A 19,941-nucleotide genomic window follows, 5' to 3' on the forward strand; every position below is an offset into this window, starting at 1 on the left:
CAGATTTGTATTTCATCACAAAAAAACCCCACCCCACAGTTTTAACTGTAGAAAAATATTTTTTTAAAGTTTGAGAATAAGAAACATGGTGGTGGATTGTCTGGAAAGATTACAGAGGTCTTCAAGAGTCACGAGTGCTGCAGGTTTACAAGAACCTGTCTGGAAGAGCTTACTGTGTTAGATGTTGTCTTAAATGTTTCCCTTTCAGCAACCATCTGGTACAATAATGCTTGAATTGTTTAAGGATTGTCCCAAATTGTAGCTATTTCATTTAACAAGGCAGTACATTTAGCCAGGTATTCACTGTACAAACTAGCCATTAGTCTGGCAAATCGTCCAATCTTCCCTGAACAATAAAGAGCTCCAGTGTTCTCTGGTGTGTTCAGTGACTAAAGAGAGGTTTAGGAAGGACCTGACATTACAAACACATTTGATAGAGGCACCTACCCACCTCTAAAGACACAGAACTAAGTTACATTTGTGTCCTTTTGCTTATAAGGTAAAGGGTTTCAATCTTTTGTTCAATATGCTGGAAATTCCTCTTCTAAATTATTTTTCAAGGATTCACACATGTCCTTATAAGCTGAGAAAAAATCTTCTACATATCACAAGACACGCTGTAAAATCGCAGTAACCATGCGATGTTTCCCAAGAAGTGCTGCGTTGTCATTTAGCTAGCAAAAGCAGCAAAGAAATAGGCATTTTGCCAGAAACAAAGAATGTATGACAAAGCGTACTTTTCTGTTTTTTTTACTTGGTTTTAGTCAATAACTTATTTTACACTCCTTAAATGTTGGGCTATAAAACACTACACCACCAATATTATTAAAGGCCAAACAAGGGCAACAGAGAGTGGTTTTTTGTAGTCGCATCTTCTGCTGGCAGTTTTCTGCACTAACAGGGAAGTTAAGACACAGGAATGGCTACATTAACATGTAATGTAATGGATCAATGGCCCATCTTTAGGGTGAAACAGTGGTGAGGACCTAGCACTCACACCATATGCGATTTAGGGGGGTTTAATTTCATACTAGCTTTAATTTGCTGCCACAGCCTGAATGCCCTTGAAGAGCTAGAATGTATTTGCTGTCTTGCTATCTTATGCTTTTCAGTTCGGTCTTACCCACACGAAATATTCAGTTCATATGCTCTGCAACTGCGCAGTTATATGAGCCAAAACATTTAAGCAGGTGAGATCTGGAGATTCCATTCAAAAAGCACGTTTCTAGTCTACGCTAAAACTGTAACATTAGCAACGTGCTTTCTGGTTTTGATTCCTTCTTGGGTCTTTGCTCTTTACCGCTGTTATAATTAATTTAGCCTTAAACGGAATTTCAATTAAAGTTTACAATTTATTGAATAGAGACAAGCAAGCAGCGCTGGATGCACGAGGGATCCTTCCGCCTAAAGTGCATCCCGTCATACAATGCTACGGGGTTTATATTCAGTTACTTAATTAATAACAATTAGTAAAAACACGCCTAAGTTTACACTCATTGGTCAGTGATAAGCATCCCACTTGCCGTTGGTCAGCCGTAGTTAAATTAGCCACGCTTGCCATGTAGATTAGCCCACATGCTCTTTACGGGTGTGGGGGCAAGTCTTTTTGGTGCTGAATTGGGTCGGTGGTCGCAATCTCCCCCTGCCGGAATTACCTTTCCCCCAGTTTCCATGCTTCAGCGCCTTCTGAGCCAAGAAGTTCCCTGTTAATCACTACTGGCTGATTTGTGGCCTTCCCTTATCTTGGCACTCTCCTTTGTAGCAGGATGTTTCCACTGTTAGTAACAAATCGCCAATCAACATTCCAACCATTAACACAGTTAGCAAGTCAATTGAACGGCCCTCGGTTACACAAGCACAAACAGTTCCATATTGACACGAATCAGATGAACACATTTTACACCGCTATCCTGCCTTCGGAGCAGTCTCGTTCCAGTACCGCACTCAAACAAGGATGGGTGAGCAAGAAACATGCATCTAGCCTGTTTTTAATTTACTTGTATATGAGTAACACTAGCAACAGTATGAACTGTTCCATATATAACTTTAAAACAAGATAAAGAGAGGAAATGCTATTAATGAAACTAAACGCAGCTAGCTGGAGGACAGACAGCTAAATAATCTTCTCTACATTAATTTGCTACTCCACACGCTGCTGTGTTTTGTGCATACGGTTTGTGTTTGCAGTATCACATTCCAGCCCATGACATTATTTAGTCTTTTTGTAAGATTAGAAAGAAGGGAAAATAATCCAACCAGAGCTACTATTTGGCTCAACATCTCGGGACTGTTTTACCAAAAAACAAGGGTTCTTTTATATTCCCGCTCCCGGCCACGCCAGCAGTCAACCCGCGACCCACGGGCTCCCACCCAACCCCGTTCCACGCTGCCAGGCTCCCGCCCGTGGGCACACACCCGACCTCGCTCCCGGCCAGCCCGGCTCCTTTGGTCTCCCCCGAGCTCCCACAGCACTGCTTCCTGAACAAAGAGCTTTTCAGGCATCAAAAAGTCAAACCCTGCCTACAAGAACCATATCAAATCCTATTTCTGATAACTAAATTCCATTTAATCTATTCATAATCCCTCAAATACTCCAAATATTTCTATTTAAGAAGGAAAAAAAACCCACCAAACCCAAACACCCAAACCCACAGGGTTTGGTTTAAGCCCTGTAAAGGGCAATCCCACCGCGCCCCCCAGCCCAAGGCTGGCCCGGCTCCCTCCTCGGGGAAGCCGGAGACAGAGCAGGCCCAAGCCGCGGGCAGGGACCCCCAAGCGGGTCTCGCCAGCCGGCACCGCCGGGACGGGGCCTCCGCCGGGACGCCAAGCGGCCCGGCCCCAGCGCGGACCCGGCATCGGGCCCCGCGGAGGCGAGGCTGGATGGGGGAAGAGAAGCGGCGCAGGTCCGGCCGGGCTGCGAAGGGGCTGAGCGCCGAGTGGCCCCAGTCCCATCCCGCCGGTGTCCCAGGCCGCCCCCGGCATCGATGACTCGGCACTCAAACACCCTGACTTCCCTTGGAAGGACCGCCGCCTCGCTAGTGCAGAACCCATCGAGGAATCGGCGTTCGACTTCTAGCAGGGTCTCCGTGACCGGCGGCGCCATCTTTGCGTGTGGACGGAGCGATACCGGCAGGAACGATCTGCGCGGCGGCGTAGGGCGGGGCGCCCCGCGGCCTCGCCGCCGCCGCCCCCACCCCCCCAACCCCCGGCGGGAGGGGAGTGAACAACGTCCTGTCCCGACCCATCCTGGGTTCCTACGCCCGCTCTGCCGGCCGCAGAGCGGTGGTGACCCGGTAAGCAGCGCATGCGCCCAACTGCCGTTCCTCCCCCGCCCCGGGTTGCGTCAGGGGGCGCGCGCCCCGCGGCCGTTGCGGCGCCGGGCCCGGGCAGCGGCGGCGGCAATGGGCGGGCAGCCGCAGACCGCTGCTCGCCGCGGCGCATGCGCGCCCGCTGCCCCCCCCACCGCCGGCTGCCCCCCCCGCTCCCCCCCTTCCCGCGCCCCGCCGCTCGATGGGACACGCGCCCTTGTTTTTCCCCTGCAGCCGTCGGGACGAGGAGGAAGATGCCGGGGAAGCTGAAGGTCAAAATCGTGGCAGGGCGCCATTTGCCGGTGATGGACCGCGCCAGCGACTTGACCGACGCCTTTGTGGAGGTTTGCGGGACGGGAGGGGTGCTGAGCCCCGGAGGGCGTGTGTGTGGAGAAGGAAGAGGAAGAAGAAGAGGAGGGCGCCTCCGCCGCGGCGCCCCCTCGGGTCGGGGGCGCGGCAGCAGCAGCTACTGTGGCCCCCCGGGGCGGTGGCAGGTGCTGCCGTCGTTACGTAGGGGATGCTGCCGGTCGCGGCCCGGGGCGCGCTCGGTGCCTCAGGGCTCGGCTGCAGAGCTGCGCTGCCGGCTGCAGCCGCCGGGGCGGGGAGAGCGGGCCAGCCCCGGGCAGAGCCGGGCCCGGTGGGCCGGCGTACCCCGCGGGGGGGCTGCTGGCATGGCAAGGGGCGCCCTGAGCCCAGGGCCGCGGGGGTGATTTAAAAGCAGTTTCTGATTTACCCGTGGGAGTGATTTCTAGCCGGTAGCCACGTAGAATTTGAATGACATTTTAGAATTACCCTGCTCCTTTTCAGCTTCTCTTGGCTGAAGGTTGTTAATGAATGGCTCTTGTCAGTATCGCAGCCAAATGGAATCCATTTCAGGATTCGATAGATGCGCCGTAAGCAGGACAGAGAAGTAGTAAAAGCATGTTTAAGTAATTTGTATCTCTGCATATATGAAGTGCAGAGTGGTTGTACAGGCTTTACTTTTAAGGCCAATATCCACATTTCTATTTAAAGTGTTTGAAATACTAAAATACTTTCGAAGGGAATTTTTATTGGACAGATGTTTAATATTGCTTGCATGTTTAGATCATTTTATTGCACCAAAACTATCTAACCTCAACCTTCTTTACAACCATCTAGGTAACAGGCAATGTATGAGGCATTTCTCAGGAAGGGATTACAAAATAAGTTGATGTGACCCTTCTGTTTGATGATTCATTATTTCCAGTATGAATAACATAGAATATTTCAGACATATTCCTTAGATTCCGAAATCACACTCTCAGAAAAAGCAAAGAGGTGTTTAAAGATGAAATGCTATGTAAGTTCATGCTTGTACCACAAATAGTAATTGAGGTTGTCACAACACTGCAATTAAGGTAGGAAGACAGAATGTCATTCTAGAACTGTATAAATTGAAAAGTCTGATGATAATTATATCAAAATAGATTCTGGTGTACAAGTCCACGTTTGGTTTGGTGCTTAAAAATTTGATTGACATTAGACGCTAAGCACATTGCTTTGTGGGACAGTAAATTGATAATAAAGTGAAAATGTACTACTTGCGCTTTTCAATGGAGCTGAAATTGTATGCAGTTCTATTTTATTACATTTAATGGCAATCGTTTATTATCTCAGTGTTTGGCCTGAGATGTTTCATCAGTCAGTTTTTAATTTATAAACATTTCTCTTGTAATTTTAAATTTGATTAATAGGCAGCCTGCAACAGCTTGATGCATGCTGCTAGGGAACAGGGACAAACAGGAAATACAGTTCTCTGAGTTTCATTTGGCCCCTTTTTATGCTTCCTTGTGGAGAAACAGCTCTCTTCTCCTGTTGGTCACTTGTTTCCAACCCAACTCCATCTGTGCCAGTCCCTCTGTCGAGTAGCTGTGTAGCAAAATAGATTTCGAAATACATCTGGTTGAAGGCTAGCTTAGCAAAAAAGGAAAACAAAATTTTTCAGAAAGATCAGTTTGCTTAGATGGGTTAATATGCAGTTTCATGAATGCCTTGGTACAAGTAAGACTAAAGAGATGAGTAGGTGGGGCCTTGCTTTTAGGACTTACTTGGAAAGACTGTGGGAACTACCCTTTCCACGTATGGAGTGGGCAAGGCAGAAGGTGAGATTTACGTCAAAATAAATTGAGCTTGAAGCTTTTGTTTTATTTTTCAGTGTAAGGTTGCTGAACACCTTTGCAAAACATTTTCCCTTAAATAAAAATGAGAAGCTGAAGTAATGTTAAGGTACTAATTGATAAGTAGCCTTTAATTTCTTTGTTAAATTTTCTAATATAAATCTTGAATTGGAAAAGAAAATGAGTAGAGGCTTTAGAGCTCTTGGCTCAGGGTTGCATACCTTGGACTTTGCCAGCATGTGAGATCTGGAGCAAATTAGGACAATTTCTTCTGTAATTGTGCTTCTAAATTCGTACAGCGGGACAGCAGCATAGTGCTTGATTATCTCTACTAGCTTTAATGAACTAGCTTGACTACCTGAGAAGTTCAGTTACAGCTGCCTGGGGCTCCAAGGGAACGAATTTATTCCCTAGACAACATGTAAAAATAGGTTGGGTGGAGCTCTAGGCGCTTGCATCTTGGCAGCTTCTGGTATATACGGTAGCTCCGTTGAAACTGGCTGCATCCACCTTTTGATAGCTAGATGATTTTTTACACTAAGCTTGCTTATTCCTGTGTTTTTATACCACTCTGGCTTTTAACTTTAATGCTTGCTTTGAAGTAACTTCTTTTTGAAAAGCTGTACTGTTTGTTGAATCAAATATGGGGCCCTGCCATTTTTTTTATTTTTTTATTTGGTCATGAATGCTGTATAGAGCTCTGTCGACTGATGTATGTATGGCAATATGTACAGAGCTCAGTGTGAACTCATAGTCCAGTTCTGCAGTGCTTTGGGCTTTTTAAACTAACTGGGTGTACTTAAGCAAGTGCAGAATCTCTTTAGAGTTGGGGTATGCACTTATGCAAAATAATCACCATATTACTGAAACGTACGAAGTGTTTATTTAATACCTCTTGTGCAAAAGTGTTTAAAAAATTGCTATACGGTTTTCAAAAGCTAAGTCAGCCTAAATTTAGTCTCCAAAATCCATTTAGAGTTTTAAAAAGAAAACAGCATTCAAAATCCACAACTGTCTGTGACTGCAGCATTTATTTTATATCAGCACACTCATTGTTTCCTTAAGAATCTTGAATGAATTAAAAAACATTATTTTGGGTGTTTGTAAGTAACATCAGATAGTTGGTATGAGTTGAAGTACTCATTTTGAGGGGCAGCATTCAGAGAACAAGAAGTTTGTAAATGGTTTGGAATGAAACCTGCTGTGAAATAAAGGCTTTTGCATTGTGCAGTATGGTTTCTTGATGTATGCAGCGTCACAGAAATCCAGTTTCACTTTTTTAAAAAACAAATAAACAAACGGGCTAATCCTGAAATAGACTCCTGTGGAGACCAAATGGAGATTCCTGAAATAGGCTACTATGTGGTTGAAGATGCATTAATCAACAGAAGTATGGAGAATATTTAATTTTCAGTAACTGGAGGTTACAGGGAGATATATATATATATATATACACACACACACACACACATATATATATGTATATAGAGAGAGAGGTATGTGTATAGATATGTAGTCCCTCTAACCTTTTTGACTATATGCTTTCTGGAATTTTCTGTATTTTAAGAAAGGAATAGAAACTGATAAGGTGTTTCCCCCTTGCTGCTCTGAGTTTACTGATATGTGTCCAGCATATCAAGACTGCAGCTAATGGAGATGGTTTCAGTTGTTGTCTGGTGTGTATCTGGGGAGATTTCTTAAATTTAAGAATTAAATTTACCAATGTTACAGTTTTATTTCTATATTTCTTTTCTCGGTTGTCAATAAAGGTGATTTAGAGAGAGAGCAATAGTAGGACATAAACTATCGATACTTAGATAGAATGCTTTTTCGTACAGTATTTCTAAACAGAAGGCAAAAGACAGTGTACCAAATGACTTAGAATAGCCAATATAAGCAATATTTTACCTCTCAAGTGATTGAGGAGAAAAAGAAATTATTCTAATAGTGGGAGAGAGATATTTATCGGAATTCTTGTTGTTATGTGGAAAGTTAATTACTGATACATGTGAATTGATTAAAAAAGCTACCCTCACTGAAAAAAAAGTCTTCATATTGTTGAAATATGTATTTGAAACTATTTGCATGTATAGATGTGAGTTTATAAATTTATTAATATTTTTTATTCATAACAAAATGCTTGAATTTTTAGGTAAAATTTGGAAATACGACGTTTAAGACAGATGTGTATCCCAAATCACTTAATCCTCAGTGGAATTCTGAGTGGTTCAAATTCGAAGTAAGTATTTTGTAAGAGTTTGCCTGTATCTATGTAGACATTCTGCCCTTAATGAAATAATTACATTTCAGACAGAAAATGAGTTTTGAGGAATGAAGTATATTTCTATTTAAATACACATGAAGCCTTTTAAGCAAACCTATCTACAGTTGGACCTTGTTCGCTAAAGGTGTCTCATTGGCTTTTTAGGACTGTTTGTAAAGATAAAAGCTTGTCAGGTTGGATCCAATGTTACCCTGGGTGTAATAAAAAAGACAAGACAGAGGTAAAAGTGGGGGGAGAATAGCACTATGGATTAGGCTTTCAGATATCAGCACAGTTACACTTGTATTTTTATTTAAGGGGTAATTTTGAGTAAGGAAAGTTAATTGCGATTTGAATGTTACTTCAGGTTGCACTTAACAAAGAAGAAAATGGAGAATTCCTGCGAGAAAAATACAACATAAAGGGCTTGGACAACAATTATTGAACACTTTCTTTTCCCATTTCCTTATGTAATAATGAGGGTGCTCAGCATATTCCTGTAATTGCTGGTTGCTTTCCAGGATCTGATTTGTTGATGTCCTTTGACATTATGCTCTGAACAAGTGTTTACATATTCCTTTTTTCTGTTGTTATTACTGCATTTTTTAAATAAATAAAAAAAAAAAGTAGTGGTATTTAGAATAAATTAGTTGTTAAAATATTTCGATATATAGTGCTGGTTCATGGATCTTGTGGAACTCTGGTTCCAGGATCTCACCAGCCTGTGAAGGGTAAAATAAAAATAAGTGAAGGTGTTGTTTAGGTACAGGAAAGTGAAGTTACAGATTTATCTGTGTCAGGTCACTGTACATAACTAACTCTCCTCTTTTTTGCATTTGTTTTTCAGTAGTGTTTCCCTGCGAGTTTTGTTTTTTTTTTCTTAAATACTCAGATTCCTTGTTAATATTTCTCTCTAGGTAGATGATGAAGAGCTACAAGATGAGCCTCTCCAAATCACAGTTCTTGATCATGATACGTACAGTGCTAATGATGCCATCGGCAAAGTGTACATAGATATTGATCCTTTGCTCTATAGTGAAGCAGCTACGGTTATTTCAGGATGGTTTCCTATTTATGATACCATTCATGGTAAGATTTGCTAATTTGAAAGTAAAAAAAGTTGTATGAGATGTAATCTGCATCTTACAATCTTAATTTCTGTTAGCTGTCTTCAGAAATTTGTAATAATTTTAGGCTTGGGAGCTGGAAAGCTACTTTTCTGGCACTTTTTTCCATATTTCTGGCATGAGAAAATTTCTGGCATAGCAGTGGTTCAGACTAGTGCTTGGCAGAACGCCTTTCACAGAACTTGTGACAAGTGGAAGAAATCTTCACATGACATTTAAAATAAATAGTGCAAAATTCAGATTAAAAAAAAGACCCAAACATACTTTTCCAATTCCCACATGTTTACTAAAAGAATATATTTTTGCTGAAGTGACCTGGGGTGGGGTGTGCCTTCCTGGGATGTTGGATAAACTTCACTTGAGATGAAGGGACAGGATGTGACATATCTTCAACATGAAGTACAGAATGAAATTCCTTTTCCCTGCAGAAAGTACTCTCAGTGCTAGGTAGATTTCATCAGAATATCTTGACGGTATGAGAAAATGAAGTTAGTATTTTTGCCTTTAATTTTAATAAAACACAGCTTTTGTCCCAGAAAGTTAAGGTCAGTTTACAGCAGTTAGCTTGCTTCTTAACTACCTTATTGTGGAACATCTATGTGGTTATCATTACCACCCTTGCTTATTACCCAGTGTGAATTAAATGACCTAACTATGTTAAAAGCTAATTATAAATCATTGTTGGGAAATAATTAATGGTATTTACTTGGATGATCATCATAGCTGATGCAAGGTATTCTTTACAGTTAAAACAGTTATACTGAAGAGGGTTTTTTCTGAGAAATATTGCATGTATTTTTCTTATCCTTTATTCACATTTTCCTATTGTACATTTTCTCTTTGAAGTGAAATGAGGTGAACACTTGTTGCAGGATGTATACAACTTATATGTCAGAGAATTAGATTTCTCTATATTTTTCTACATCTGTTAGTATTTCACAGCTTTTTTCCTGTTTAAGTGAAATTAGAATTCTTGCATTTTCATGCTCATAGCAGTAGATTCTAGTTATCTTGATCCTTGGCAAACCGTAATTGATGCTTCCTTAAAAAATAATCAATACCATGTTCATAAATTTTCATTAAAAATATTTTTTGCACCTTAACATGATTATTTTTGAAAATAGATGAACCTGATGCACTTCTTGCTATAGTAACTGAAGGCTTCTTTCTTTTGGCACTTTGGAAGATACGTCTAGGTCACTTTGTTGCAATAATGTCAATCTATGAATCTAATGCTTTTGTTTGAGTGTCGTATATTTAAGTGATAAAGGCTTCTGAAGACAGTAGAGATCAGACTCATCAAGAAGTTTAGTTCTCAATATGTCAGAACCTATAATACATGAAATTATTTTGTTAATGGGTGGGGAAGAGTTAAAAAAGCTCAGAATAGAGAAGTAGAAAAATAAAAAAGGAATGGCTGTGTGTTGAGGAAATATTCCATTATTAATATGGTTTAGTTTATCTAAAAAGTCTATAATCCTTATTTTTAATATATTCTCACAATCAAAGTATGTTACAAACATCTACTGTGCCACTTTGTGGTTGTAGAAAGAATCATCGTTTTTTTCATTGGATTGAACCTCAGACTTCTGTAGCCTTATAGTGGTTTTGAAACTATTTCAAGGAGAAAATGTAAAAGCTTTCTGGGGTTGGTCAGAGCTTTTTGATGTGGACAGGACACCAGTTTCAAGGCATCTATACTCAAAGTTATTACTTCTGACCTGTTGTGCTAAGGATACCTTGGGACAGTCACAGTACTTAGATACTGATTTTTATACCCTTCCTGCACTGATGGTATAGGGCAGAGGAGCAGAGAGAGAGCACTTGCTCACTGCAGCTGAGGCCACTGCAGTATCAGGAGGCTGGTGGCTTCTCTTTTCCCAATTCCATCTTCTAGAGTCCTGTTTGGTGCAGCAAGTATTTGAGGACTGTTGCTTGCAAAGCTTCAGCCTCAAAGGCTGGGCAGAACTAGAAGCTTCCTCTGAGAGGGCACATCTGCATCAGACCTGAGAGGCAAGGACGTGTCTTTCTGCTCCTCTGGCCCAGGCTAGAACGGACACGTGAACTGCCAGTTGAACTGAGCGCTTCTAGCAGGGTTATAATACATTCTTTGGAGAAAAACTAACTCATTGGTTATGGAAATTGTATTAGTTACTAATAATAGGGAATAATTAATAGGGCTGGTTTTGTGTTTGTTTCTGATACAGCTTCCAATTTTTCATGTTTTTGATTGATAGGTATACGTGGGGAGATCAATGTGGTGGTGAAAGTAGATCTCTTCAATGATTTAAACAGATTTAGGCAGTCATCCTGTGGAGTCAAGTTTTTCTGCAGTAAGTAGAGAAAAAAAGTTTATATGAACAGAACTTCCTGCCCCCCATATCTTTTGTTTCTTTACCTATTCTGTCAGTTTCCCTTCTTTCACTGATCGTTGCATAAACCCAGTGGAGATTACGTTGAAGCCAGTAGCAAATGCAGAAAATCGTTTTGTTTTCTTTTTTCTAAATAAATTTTTACTGTTCATATTTCAAAACAATGTAAATAACTGATTTCCCCCCCCCCCCCCAAATCTTTCTAAAGTTACATTGCAGTACACATGCGTACGCACGTTGTGTTACTGTCGGGGCATATCCTGTTAAAGAGGCACAAAGTGAAATGGTTTCATGATGGTACACTTTGTAACTGATACAGGGGACAGTTATCTTATCAGTGTTCTACAGTGTCCCAGAACAAAACTGCTTAGAGTATGTCCACATCTTAACAGAAAATAATGTGGATTACTTTCTGAAATAGTTCACATCACGTTTTATGTGTAATTTCCTGTTTTTCTTGGGACTCATGCCTTACATCTTTTATGTGTTTTTTTTAACAGCTACATCTATTCCGAAGTGTTACAGAGCAGTAATAATTCATGGATTTGTGGAAGAACTTGTCGTTAATGAAGACCCAGAATACCAGTGGATAGACCGAATTCGTACACCAAGGGCATCGAATGAGGCTAGACAAAGACTTATTTCACTCATGTCAGGTATTAAACATGTAGGCTGTAATGGTTATCGCTGCTTTTAAAAATGTTCACCATTTAAACAAGTGGCTTGCTTAAGACAATATTGAATATGATTTTTGGTATTAATTATGTTTATTTTTTCAGTTAACAGCATCTTCTGTTTCTGATTGTCCTAACTGATGGCCAGTATGGCTGACTTTTTTCCTCCTTTCTGCCTCTCTTCTGCCTCATGAGACCATGCTATTGACTAATTTGTTGATTGTTTTTAGCAAGGTCTTAGAAACCTATGGAACTCTAACTCTCTGGAAGACATCCTTATCCCCTATTAGGAGTATTAGTAGAATTTTGACGCAAACAATATTCCACCCTCTCTGAACTACTTTGAAGTGTGTGAACAAATACACGCCATCTCAGATACACTGTGTATCATCTTACTCATCCCGTGTTCTCAAAGTCAAGATTGGTTCATTGTTTCGCAAGCGTACTTCTGTATGGCCATGCATCGATTCTGCAGGACATACCTGCAGTTCGGGGAGACACCAGTGATTAAAGTCAGTTGATGCCTACACAGCTCCACAGTGTCAAGCATCTTCACTTTTTTTTTTATTACTGATGCTTTTGAACAGCATTTTTGAACCAAGGTCCTTCTGTTTCAGTGCCAATAGAACAGAACAAAACACTCCTACTTTAGAGTATTTAGACACTAACACAAGAGACAACCAATTGGTAGAGGTGGGCCATATTGAAGATGTAACGAATGCAAAGAAATGATGAAAAATAGCGACTAGAATGATAGGCAGTGGTTTGAGTTCTCTAATGGACTCTTAATGTTGTCAGGTTTCGATTAGATACAGCTGTGTTTTAAGGAAGATACTAAAAGAAAAAAGTTTGGTTTTGCAAGCATGTATAGAGAACTTTAGTAAGTGGGGCAATGGGAAAGGGATCATGGAGTTGTTGCTCAGTATCTTCACTAGGAGAGACAGTACGTTTTGAGGAAAAATGTGAAAAAACAGTATTGTCGTAACTGACATGAATTCACTTTTAATGAGATTTTTAATAGAGCCCCCCTGGTAAGTCAGTCTACGGGATTAATATTTGCATATCTCTTGCCTTGCATAAGTGGTGAAAGTGGGTAAAGTAGCACATGTGGAAGTATTCTCTTAGATTTTATTAATCTTTTTACTCATGGCAGTGATTAAGAGAAAAACCCCAAAAGACCTCACAGCAATAGTTTCATGTCACGTAATATAGTGCTTCACATTGGAATCATTGTTACTGGTGGCCACACCTGAAGAATCCTGAAAAAATCTGTAACTTTTGAGAATGACCTAGGCTGTTGCATAGTCGTCTGTGATATTGTGGGTAGATTATGTAAAAAAGAATTCTGTCTCAACCTTGGCTTGAATGGAATCCATAGCAATTTTCACTCAGCTAGAAACTTTCATACACTATCTCCGTCTTAGGGATTTTTTTTCAAGACCAGTACATGCATAATTTCAGCCTCTTAAGGTGTTTACAACAGGAACCTGTTCTGATAATGTTAAATCCAAGCTTCTAGAAAGCAGTAGCGATCATTTCTAGAGAAAAGTAGAAGAAGGTGGTTCACAGTACGTGGAAAAAGGGACTGGCCACTTTGGAGGAATATAGGAATGTTGTCAGTGTATGCAGAGATGCGACGAAGGCGGCCAAGGCCTAGTTAGAATTAAATCTGGCAATGCGTATCAAAGATAACAAGAAGGGCTTCTTTACGTACATCAGCAGTAAAAGGAAGACTGGGGATACAGTGGGCCCATTGCTTAAAAGGAAGGGTCCCTGGTAACGCAGGATACAGAGAAGGCAGATATACTGAATGCTGCCTTTGCCTCGGTCTTTAGAGCTAAGGCTGGCCCTCGGGCATCTCAGCCCCCAGAGAAGAGAGGACAAATTGGGAGAAAGGAAGGCTTACCATCAGTTGAGAAGGATCGGGTCAGAGATCACCTATGCAGGTTGGATCCTTGCAAATACAGGGGCCCCAATGGGATGCACCCACAAGTGCTGAGGGAGCTGGCAGATGTTCTGGCTGGGCCACTCTCTGTCATCTTTGAAAGGTCATGGAGGACAGGAGAGGTGCCCGAGGACTGGAGGACAGCAAATGTCACTCCACTTTTCAAAAAGAGGAAGAAAGAGGACCTGGGGAACTATAGGCCAGTCACCCTCACCTCCATCCCTGCAAAGGTGATGGAACACTTCATCCTGGAGGTCATCTCCAGGCATGTAGAGGAAAAGAAGGTTATCAGAAGTAGTCAGCATGGATTCACCAAGGGAACATCATGCTTGACCAACCTGATAGCCTTCTGTGATGGCATGACTGGCTGGGTCGACGAAGGGAGAGCAGTGGATGTTGTCTGTCTTGTCTTCAGTAAGGCATTCGACACTGTCTCCCATAGCATCCTCACAGGCAAGTTAAGGAAGTGTGGGATGGATGAGTAGACAGTGAGGTGGACAGAGAACTGGCTCAGCAACAGAACTCAGAGGGTCGTGATCAATGGAGCAGAGTCTGGATGGAGACGTGTCACTAGTGGTGTTCCCCAGGGGTCTGTGCTGGGTCCAGTCCTGTTCAACATATTCATCAATATGTTGAACCTGGATGGTGGGGTAGAGTGTAACCTCAGCAAGTTTGTTGACGATACCGAGCTGGGAGGAGTGGCTGATACACCAGGAGGCTGTGCCGCCATCCAACAAGACCTGGACAGGCTGGAGAGTTGGGCTGAGGGGAACCTGATGAAATTCAACAAGAGCAAGTGCAAGGTCCTGCACCTGGGGAGGAACAACCCCCTGCAGCGGTACAGGCTGGGGGCTGAACTACTGGAAAGGGGCTCCGCTGCGAAGGACCTGGGAGTGCTGGTGCACAACAAGCTGACCATGAGCCAGCAATGTGCCCTTGTGGCCAAGAAGGCCAACAATATTCTGGGGTGTATTAAAAGGAGTGTGGCCAGCAGATCGAGTGAGGTTATCCTCCCCCTCTACTCTGCCCTGGTGAGACCACATTTGGAGTACTGTGTCCAGTTTTGGGCCCCCCAGTTTAAGATGGACAGGGAACTGCTCGAGCAAGTCCAGCAGAGAGCTACGAAGATGATCAGGGGACTGGAGCATCTCCCTTATGAGGAAAGGCTGAGAGACTTGGGTTTGTTTAGCCTGGAGAAGAGAAGACTGAGAGGAGATTTCATCAATACATATGAATATCTAAAGTGAGTTGGAACACAGGAAGTTACACCTCAATATGAGAAGAAACTACTTTCCTGTGAGGAACAGGCTGCCCAGGGAGGGTGTGGAGTCTCCTTCCCTGGAGACATTCAAACCCCGCCTGGATGTGTTCCTGTGCCCCCTGCTCTGGGTGTCCCTGCTCAAGCAGTGGGGTTGGACGAGATGATCTCCAGAGGTCCCTTCCAAGCCATACCATTCTGTGATTCTGTGATTTCATTCCACTTGATTTCTTAACATCATTGGCATTGGGACTGTAAGGCTATCATCTGTGATGGTGAGGCTTTTTCAGTTTGTTAATAGAGGATTTTGGAAATCTTTCATTTTCATCAAAAGAGAGATGATATTTTGCACCTAGTATTACCAAGGCTATCTAGCTACATGGATCAGTTTTCTTCTAAAGGTCCTGCTAAGTAGGCATTTATGGCAGACCATTGTTTCATAGTTACAGTGTTTCAGTCCTTGTGTGCAGCTAATAGAGGAGAAGGGGGACTCTCTTGTTTGGCATATTTGGTATTGTGTTTTGTTTATTTGGTGTTACATTTTGTAGATGAGGCTGCATATTAAACTATTAATTTAAAAAGAGCAAAAAGTAGCATGGGTTAGCTTGAAATACGCTTAAATAAGTTTGTAAAAAATATTATAGATGCCTATGCACATGGATTTCAAAGATGATGCATTGTTCTGAACGGTATGAAAGGTAGTATTTATAATAGTTAATATTTATTAATTTAGGATTTAGAAACTTTTGTGTGTTCCAGCATGTCTTGACTATCCCTTTCTCAAAATAAGTAAAAAAGGGAAACACTAATGAAAATAAAAACCAGAGAAAAACATTTCTGAAATAACATGTTGCAGTCAGAGTAGATTTGGAGGAAAAAGGAAAAAGCTGTACAAACCATGAACATCACACTATGTTATAGGAGGCAGAGATTTTGGCCAGCTGTTTGGTGTAATTATGTAAGATTTGATCTATCACCTGTTTTACTGACTTGGAAATTCCAAAAGCAGAGGCTAAAGACCACAAAAGAGAATAGAAGTTCACTGCAATTATGAGCTCTTTCCCTTTTGTTTTGTAGGTGAATTGCAAAGGAAGATTGGCTTGAAGGTGCTTGAAATGAGAGGAAATGCTGTTGTTGGTTATTTGCAGTGTTTTGATTTGGAGGGAGAATCTGGACTAGTAGTACGAGCCATAGGAACAGCCTGCACATTGGATAAATTAAGTAACACATCTGCATTTTTACCTGCATGTAACTCCCCATCCAAAGAAATGAAGGAGTAAGTATGAATTAATAATTTGTAGGGAAACAAGTTTCATCTCTCTTCTTTTCATACTCATTCAGTTTTACATAACCAATGTGATTTCTTTTTTTTCCCCAAGAATTTGTTTTTCTTCTGTAGTTTTATTTGTCTGCAACTCAGTTTATATTCCACAGTTTTGAAATGTTTTAGGTTGGATTACTTATGTTCTTTCTTTAGAAGCTGGAGTGGTAAACCTTAGTATGACTTTTTTGAACTTACATAGCAATGGTATCCTTGGGTTGTGATCTGCCACTTTCCTAACTAATAATTAGTTCTCCCTTGACTCTGTGTTTGTACAATAAACATTTTTATGAGAGCTACTTATGACATACCTTCTTCTCAAGATTTTCCAAGTCCAGTAAAATCAGGTTTGAGTGTTTATGCTGAGCATATAAGAAAAGATAAATTTTGAATTCAGGCAGTTCAGTAAGTGATACAGAGAATGACCCTGAAGTACTGTAGTCTTTTCTTGTGTGCTTTGCTTTTTATTTTTGCAAAACAAGTACAGCTATTGCAAAACAGGTAGGGTTACAGTATACTTGCAGAGAAAACTTTTTACGAGGAGAGGTAGAATTTCTTGATCTTCATTATATCTACTGCAGCACCAAACACAGTTTGAATGCAATTTCTTAATGCGTATACCAATTAATACAGAAATACTTGAAGTCGTCTTGAAATTGTTACTACTTCGTTGCTTGGATAAATTTAGTTATTTCCTGTTTGGTAGAGTGATCCAATTTGTTTGTGGAAAAAACAGCACCAAAAAGTATACTGCTTTGCTATGTTTCCAGAGGTATTATTTAAGTTAGCCATTTTTGTTAACTTGAACTGTTTTGTCATTACAGTAGTAATTAGGCATTTTTTCATGCAGGCGTCAGTATGGTCTGACTTCTCAAAATTACTGGTATCTATTTTAAATAATAGCTAGTTTCACTTGCCTTAGTTTAAAAAATTTGTCATCAAAAGATCTTCTGGATACACTGCAGCATAAAATAAGAGTGATGATTTAAAAAAAAAAAAACGGTGGACCTGGTAACTACCAACCTAAAAAGAATTCAGAAATAAATCAGTAGCTTTCATTCTGGAGCAAAGTGTGGAAGTTCCATCCCTCAAATATTCCATGTTCAGCTTTTGGTGGTGGATATTGTCAGAATCACTGTCCCATTCGGTCAAAAAAAAGGGGACTGTTTCTCAAAGCCAGCATTATCAACTAATACTTCTAATTATTGGCTTTACTAACTTGATGACCTGTTGCCAAAGAATCAGTTACACGTTCACAAGCTAGTGCTTAAGCTGTTCCTTTCTTGCTTTTTATTTCATCTGGACTCTTGCATGCTAGGAATTAAAACTCTTAGAGTCTGCTTAAAGTAAGAGATCTCCTCTAGCTGAACTTCCCTGAAATAATTTATAACATAACTTTGCAACCTGTTTGTGTGTATTGTTTTCTTTTCTTCCACCTTGGCTGCAAATTCTCTCAGGTCTCCGCTGGTTCATCCTCCAAGCCATGGATGCCGCTCGACTCACAACAGCCCAATTCACACTGCTACTGGCTCACGACTTACTCAGAACTTCTCTGTGTCTGTTCCCACTCTCATCTACACTGGTACGAGACTGCTCAGACTCAAGAGCTGGGGAGAGGCAGGCCACAGGCACAGTGGTCGCAAAGTGCAGGCAGGCAGGCAGTGTAGGCAGGTACCATCCATCTTTTCTCCCTCATTTTCTCATGGAGACACCTTCTGTTGTCAGCGAAGAACTACCCTGTGTGCAGCTGCTGAAACAAAGGCAATAGTTTCTTGAAAATGCATCAGAGTCTCTTCCACAAAGTCACACTCTTCATTTCTTTTTAACATGCTTGCGTCCTAAGAAACTAAGTGAAAATAAGTTGATGCCTCTGAGGAACATTCACTATTTTACAGTCATTGGAGGAAATAATGTTTTGATTGGAGTTCATAATCGCTTTCAAGCATAATTCAGATACGGCATTTAGGTTTAAAAATGGTTATAGGAAGGGTATGTGCCATTTGTGGAAGAGATGGTTTTGGAGAGCAGGTAAGTCAGTCTGTGCATAAGTGAACTGTTTGTCAATATAGTTGTTCCCATAAAGATTCTCCTCTTTGCTCTGTTTTTAGCTGTGGCATGCTGCTGATGCTATAGGATAAGGAAACATTTTTTTTTTCCTTAAAATGCGTGTGTGTGTATACATAAGTGTATGAATATGTATAAACACAAATATAATTTGAAATCATTTTTTCTTTATTAAACTAACTCAAAGCATCGTGTATTTGACCAGATTTTTAAGCCATAAACTGTTTCCAATTTTTTCTTTTGCATATATTTTTTTTTTTTGGTCGCATCTCATGCCTTTCATTTGGCTTAATTGTTGCATTGTAGATACCAGCATCTATCTGTAGAATGCTGAATGGGTAAAACAGCATTTCTTTGCCTCTGGCCTCATCCCCAGTCTCGCACCTAAGGAATATCTGCTGGCCCTGCCCCAGTCCCATCCTGGTGTTTGGATCATGCTGCTGTCAGCCAGGTCCTTTGGCACAGGATTACTGAACATGTTTCCACCTTCTTCTGGCAGGATTCCCTTCAATGAAGATCCCAATCCCAATACTCATTCATCAGGACCCTCCACCCCTCTGAAAAACCAAACCTATTCCTTTTCACCTTCCAAGTCCTACAGTCGACAGTCCTCTTCTTCTGACACAGATTTGAGTTTGACACCCAAAACTGGTAAGGCGCTTCCACCCACTTTTTGTTTAAGTTGTGTTTTCTCTTTTTATATTTTCATTCAACCCTTTTTTGCTTTTTGGCATTCAAGTTATCAAAATGATGTGGAAATTGAAGACTTCAGATAGCACACCTCAAGCTTAAAAGGATTTCTGTAGGGTGAAAATTTAAATCCTGCCTACATTTCCACTATTCTGGATAACACATTGAAATCATCTCAGAGTATTAAGGGAGTCCTAAATAATTGCCTTTTTCTTATTTCCTCCACTTCATATTACAAATCATGGGAGTATGATTCTCACCACAATATGTTAAGGGCAGTGTTACTAAAATTATGTAGTCTTCAAACCTAATGTGTTGTGCTATAAGTATATTGTATAAATTTCTCTGTGATTTTTAACTCCCTTTTGCAAATGCAGTACTAAAAATGTAGGAGCTGCTGTCTTTTTGTTCTTCTTGGTATATGGAAATGGCTTTACAAACACAGTGTACTTTTTGAAAGTAACTTAATGTACTCCAGGCATCTTCAAAAAGCATTTTTCTTTCTCCATTGGTCTATCATAATTTTTTCAACTTGTTGTTTCTTCCCTCATTATTTTTTAGTGTGTGGTTAGAATTATGTCAACAATAATGTCAGCACAACTCAAAGAATTATTGTCTGTTTATTCTCCATTATGTGATCAACGCCTGGGGTTTTGCTACCGTAGGGCAAAATATTTTGCAGAAATGTTTATAAAAGTTTTGTTGCTTTTTAAATGGTATTTTAAATTGTGGTATTTGAAGCTCAGAACATTCTTGTCTCCATCTAGTCTAGACAAGTTTT

The 19,941-nt window shown here is 40.9% G+C and overlaps 1 protein-coding gene across 15 annotated transcripts in view; it reads left to right on the forward strand.

The window, feature by feature from the left end:
- The first annotated feature begins 3,085 nt into the window (after nt 1–3,085).
- Nucleotides 3,086–19,941, forward strand: part of C2CD5 (C2 calcium dependent domain containing 5) — a 70,233-nt gene continuing 53,377 nt past the window's right edge. For 3 of the 15 annotated variants that reach the window (XM_064459936.1, XM_064459937.1, XM_064459932.1), the window contains exons 1-7: nt 3,348–3,652; nt 7,599–7,685; nt 8,627–8,798; nt 11,074–11,169; nt 11,709–11,864; nt 16,163–16,361; nt 18,970–19,121. In XM_064459936.1, the coding sequence (XP_064316006.1) occupies nt 3,440–3,652; nt 7,599–7,685; nt 8,627–8,798; nt 11,074–11,169; nt 11,709–11,864; nt 16,163–16,361; nt 18,970–19,121 (1,075 nt within the window). In that variant the 5' untranslated portion in view covers nt 3,348–3,439. Of the gene's footprint in view, nt 3,294–3,343; nt 3,653–5,548; nt 5,556–7,598; nt 7,686–8,626; nt 8,799–11,073; nt 11,170–11,708; nt 11,865–16,162; nt 16,362–17,863; nt 17,989–18,969; nt 19,122–19,941 lie in introns of those variants that run through there. The other 12 variants (XM_064459938.1, XM_064459952.1, XM_064459895.1 and 9 more) reach the window with 9 other exon arrangements.

This window comes from Phalacrocorax carbo, chromosome 1, assembly GCF_963921805.1.
Source record: "Phalacrocorax carbo chromosome 1, bPhaCar2.1, whole genome shotgun sequence".
NCBI classification, from domain to species: Eukaryota; Metazoa; Chordata; class Aves; order Suliformes; family Phalacrocoracidae; genus Phalacrocorax; species Phalacrocorax carbo.